Genomic DNA, 3510 nt, shown 5'->3' with positions numbered 1-3510 from the left:
TGTGTGTGTGTGTGTGTGTGTGTGTGTGTGTGTGTGTGTGTGTGTGTGTGTGTATGTATCTGTGCCTGCATCTGTGTGTACGCGGTATGAAGTTCAACAAGCAGTACAACATTCCATTAGTTAAGAGAGTAAAGATCTAATTTTCATTTATGCTTTCTTGCTTTTAGTACGAAAGGCGAAGAAGGTTTATGGAAACTTGTCGCAGAGTGCTTCCTTTCATGGAGAGAACTTTGGAAATGTACCACAATGGAAATCAGTACTTCATGGGTGACCAAGTACGTTATAATTGTTATCATCATCATCATCAATTTAAATCATCATAATAATAATCATCATCATCATCATTATTATTATTATTATTATTATATGTTTGTACAAGTTGGCTCCAAGTCTCACCCAGAGACAACAAGTTAGAAGTTCATGTTGGTGTTATGCATAGGGTATCATATATTTGGTTTTCTACATAGAGAATGTTTAAGAAAACAAGAAAATAATGAGTTTGTTTTAAAATTTGAGATTCTATAGACAGCATTTCACGTAGGATATGGGTGGCTTCCAGAAGTACTATCGTTTCAATTTCAGCCATTTTGGGGTTTCCTGGTATCTGAGCTAGGTAGCAATTAGTCCCTTTTGCTATCATTCCTAGAGCACATATGACAACAGGTATTGTTTTAGTCTTGAGGTTCCATATTTTGCCAATTTCTATTTCAAGATCTTTATACTTGATCAGTTTTTGGTAGGTCTTAACAGATACATCTATGTCCATTAGGAAAGTCATATCAATGAGGAGGCATGATTTTTGTCTGAAGTCTTTCAGTATAATGTCTGGCCTATTTGCATCTATCTTTCTGTCCGTTTGAATGGTGAAGCTCTAGAGGAGTGAGATGTGATTATTTTCAAGCACTGGGGGTGGTTTGTGTTCCCACCAGTTTTTATTATGGGGCAGGTCCATGTTTTTGCAAATTACCCAGTGAATATATTGTGCAGCTCTATCATGCATTTTGAGATACTCTGTAGGTGCAAGAATACTGCATATAGAGACAACATGATCAATAGTTTCATTTTGTTGTTTACATATACGACATGTTGGGCTACTGCCGTTCTTTAATAATTTGGCCTGGTAGTTTCTTGTTGGTAGGCATTGATCTTGGGCTGCTATGATAAACCCTTTTGTTTCTGATTTTAAGCAAGAAGCCATTAAGCATTGATGAGTAAGGGCTTTGTCAATATCGATATTATTAGCTCTCTTTGGGTATTTTTCATTGAGGGAGTTTTCTTGTCATTTATCATTAAGGATATCTAAGGCAGCAGTTTTAGCACGGGTTTTCATACGCTATCACAGTTTTCATACGCTAGCACCGGTTTTCATACGCTAGCACCGGTTTTCATACGAGTTATCATTATTATTATTATTATTATTATTATTATTATTATTATTATTATTATTATTATTAACACGTGTTTCCACTGAGCAACCATGTGCAGCTCATAGTTCGAGGTGATGTCAAAAGTTTCCAGGAGAGTTTATGTTTAATAAAACATAACTTCTTTACTTCAGTTTTAACATCATCTCATTGTAGTTAGTCTCCATGCGCAGCAATACACTGGTTCCAACGTTCCTGCGACATTTGGCATCCGGCCTGGAAGTCGTTTTCTATAAGCGAGTTGAGGACTTCTGCGATTCAATCTAGATTTCAAGAACGGTGTTGTCGTCGTGAAGCATCCAATTCTTGGCGCTCCACAGGTCCAGTCGCTAACACTTAAAAATGTCGCAGTAAAACTCTCGGTCTGGTTCTGGCAGACGAATTCTTGATGCACAATACTACATTTCCGGAGATGAAGCTCATGGCAGGCGGTCCAGATCACTCATCGTCTTCCAGGGAGGTCCTTCTGCTTTCGGAGCGCCCGTGACACTCGAAACGTTTCGTACGACCCATTGTCTTCTCGTCGTAAGCTTGCCGGAGTAGGCTCAATATCTCTCTAGCAGACTTCCCAAGTGTAATGCAAAATTTCACGTGGGATCTTTGCTGCTGAATAATTTCTGTTTTTCTGATTCGATAAATGACAAAATTTCTATGCAGGCAAACAGTATGCCTGATTGCATCAGATGAGGTTTTTATATATGAGTTCGTGTTTGTGTGTGTGTGTGTGTGTGTGTGTGTGTGTGTGTGTGTGTGTGTGTGTGTGTGTGTGTGTGTGTGTGTGTGTTTGTGTGTGTGTGAGTGTGTGTGTTTGTGTGCGTGTTTGTATGCATACATAAGATGTTTACCAACATTGGAAAGTGCGTTGGTTGAAAAATTGCGGAATCCTTTCAATATAAAACCCTTGGTTTCTTTTTTTTTCAACAAATAAAGCATGTGTGTGTGTATGTGTGTGTGAGTGTGTGTGTGTATGAGTGTGTGTGTGTGTGTGTATGTATGTGTGTGTGCTTGTGCGTGCGTGTGTGTATGTGCGTGTGCGTATGTGTTTGCGTGTATGCCAACATTCGAAAGTGGGTCGGTTGAAAAATTGTGGAACTCTACCCATATGAAACCCTTGGTTCCTTTTTTTACCCACAAATAATGCATGTGTATGTGTGTTTGTGTGTGTGTGTGTGCTTGTGTGTGTGTGTGTGCTTGTGTTTATGTGTGCTTGTGTGTATGTGTGCTTGTGTGTGTGTGTGCTTGTGTGTATGTGTGCTTGTGTGTGTGTGTTAGTTTGTGTGTATTAACATGTATACATACAAACACACAATCTAACGCTTCTGTTTTTTATCTTTCCTTTAGATGACTATGTGTGATATGATGTGCTACGCTGCCCTTGAAAGTCCACTGCATGAGAACCCATCTCTGCTGAGCAACTATCCAAAACTGAGGTCTCTTAGAGATCGCGTTGCAGCCCACGCAAAAATCTCCACTTACTTCAAGAGACGTAACTTCTCTGATTTCTAGATTGCAAAATGAACCCTACCAAGCAAATACCTATCTTGTAAAACCGGGAGACAGATTGATAAAAGATCCGTCTCTGTATCACGTAATCCGGAGTTATAATCTCCAACACAATGCTCCCCACCTAGTATGCTCGATTATTAACACAATAATCCGTCGCTACCAATTCAAATATTAACGCAGTTTCAATACTCTACGTTCACGAATATATATATATATACAGTTCTTATGTAGGGTGATGATGAAAGATTCTGAATCCTGCGCGAGCACGCCAATAGGTGGCGCTTATGTGCAGAATTTTTTTCTGGAAACTCGGCTATTGTATCGTACAGAGGTTTTTTTTTATAGTTCTTCAAGTAAAAATGGATAACAAAAAATAAAAAAGAGAAAATGGGAAATAAAGAGAAACGAAGAAGAAAAAAGATGGAAGGAACCATTAAAATATTAATTAGTCACTTTATATTTAAAGTTTCTTTTGGTGTACGATATAAAAATGGCTATTACTTTCGATATAGTTACTGAAGAGCAAAAAAAGGTAACGATGTATATACAGGCATGTATGTATATATATATATATATATAT

At 38.1% G+C, this 3510-nt stretch overlaps 1 protein-coding gene across 1 annotated transcript in view; it reads left to right on the top strand.

Annotated features, from left to right (window-relative positions):
- The window catches only part of LOC106878679 (S-crystallin 2), a 9264-nt gene extending 5785 nt beyond the window's left edge, over positions 1 to 3479 (top strand). The window contains exons 4-5 of the mRNA XM_014927962.2: positions 168 to 275; positions 2766 to 3479. Coding sequence (XP_014783448.1) covers positions 168 to 275; positions 2766 to 2930 — 273 coding nt within the window. The 3' untranslated portion in view covers positions 2931 to 3479. The remainder of the gene's footprint in view (positions 1 to 167; positions 276 to 2765) is intronic.
- The last annotated feature ends 31 nt before the right edge of the window (positions 3480 to 3510 follow it).

The sequence above is a fragment of the Octopus bimaculoides genome, chromosome 5, assembly GCF_001194135.2.
Source record: "Octopus bimaculoides isolate UCB-OBI-ISO-001 chromosome 5, ASM119413v2, whole genome shotgun sequence".
Classification (NCBI taxonomy): Eukaryota; Metazoa; Mollusca; class Cephalopoda; order Octopoda; family Octopodidae; genus Octopus; species Octopus bimaculoides.
Note: the sequence above shows the minus strand (reverse complement) of the source record. Positions and strands in the feature narration are given on the sequence as shown.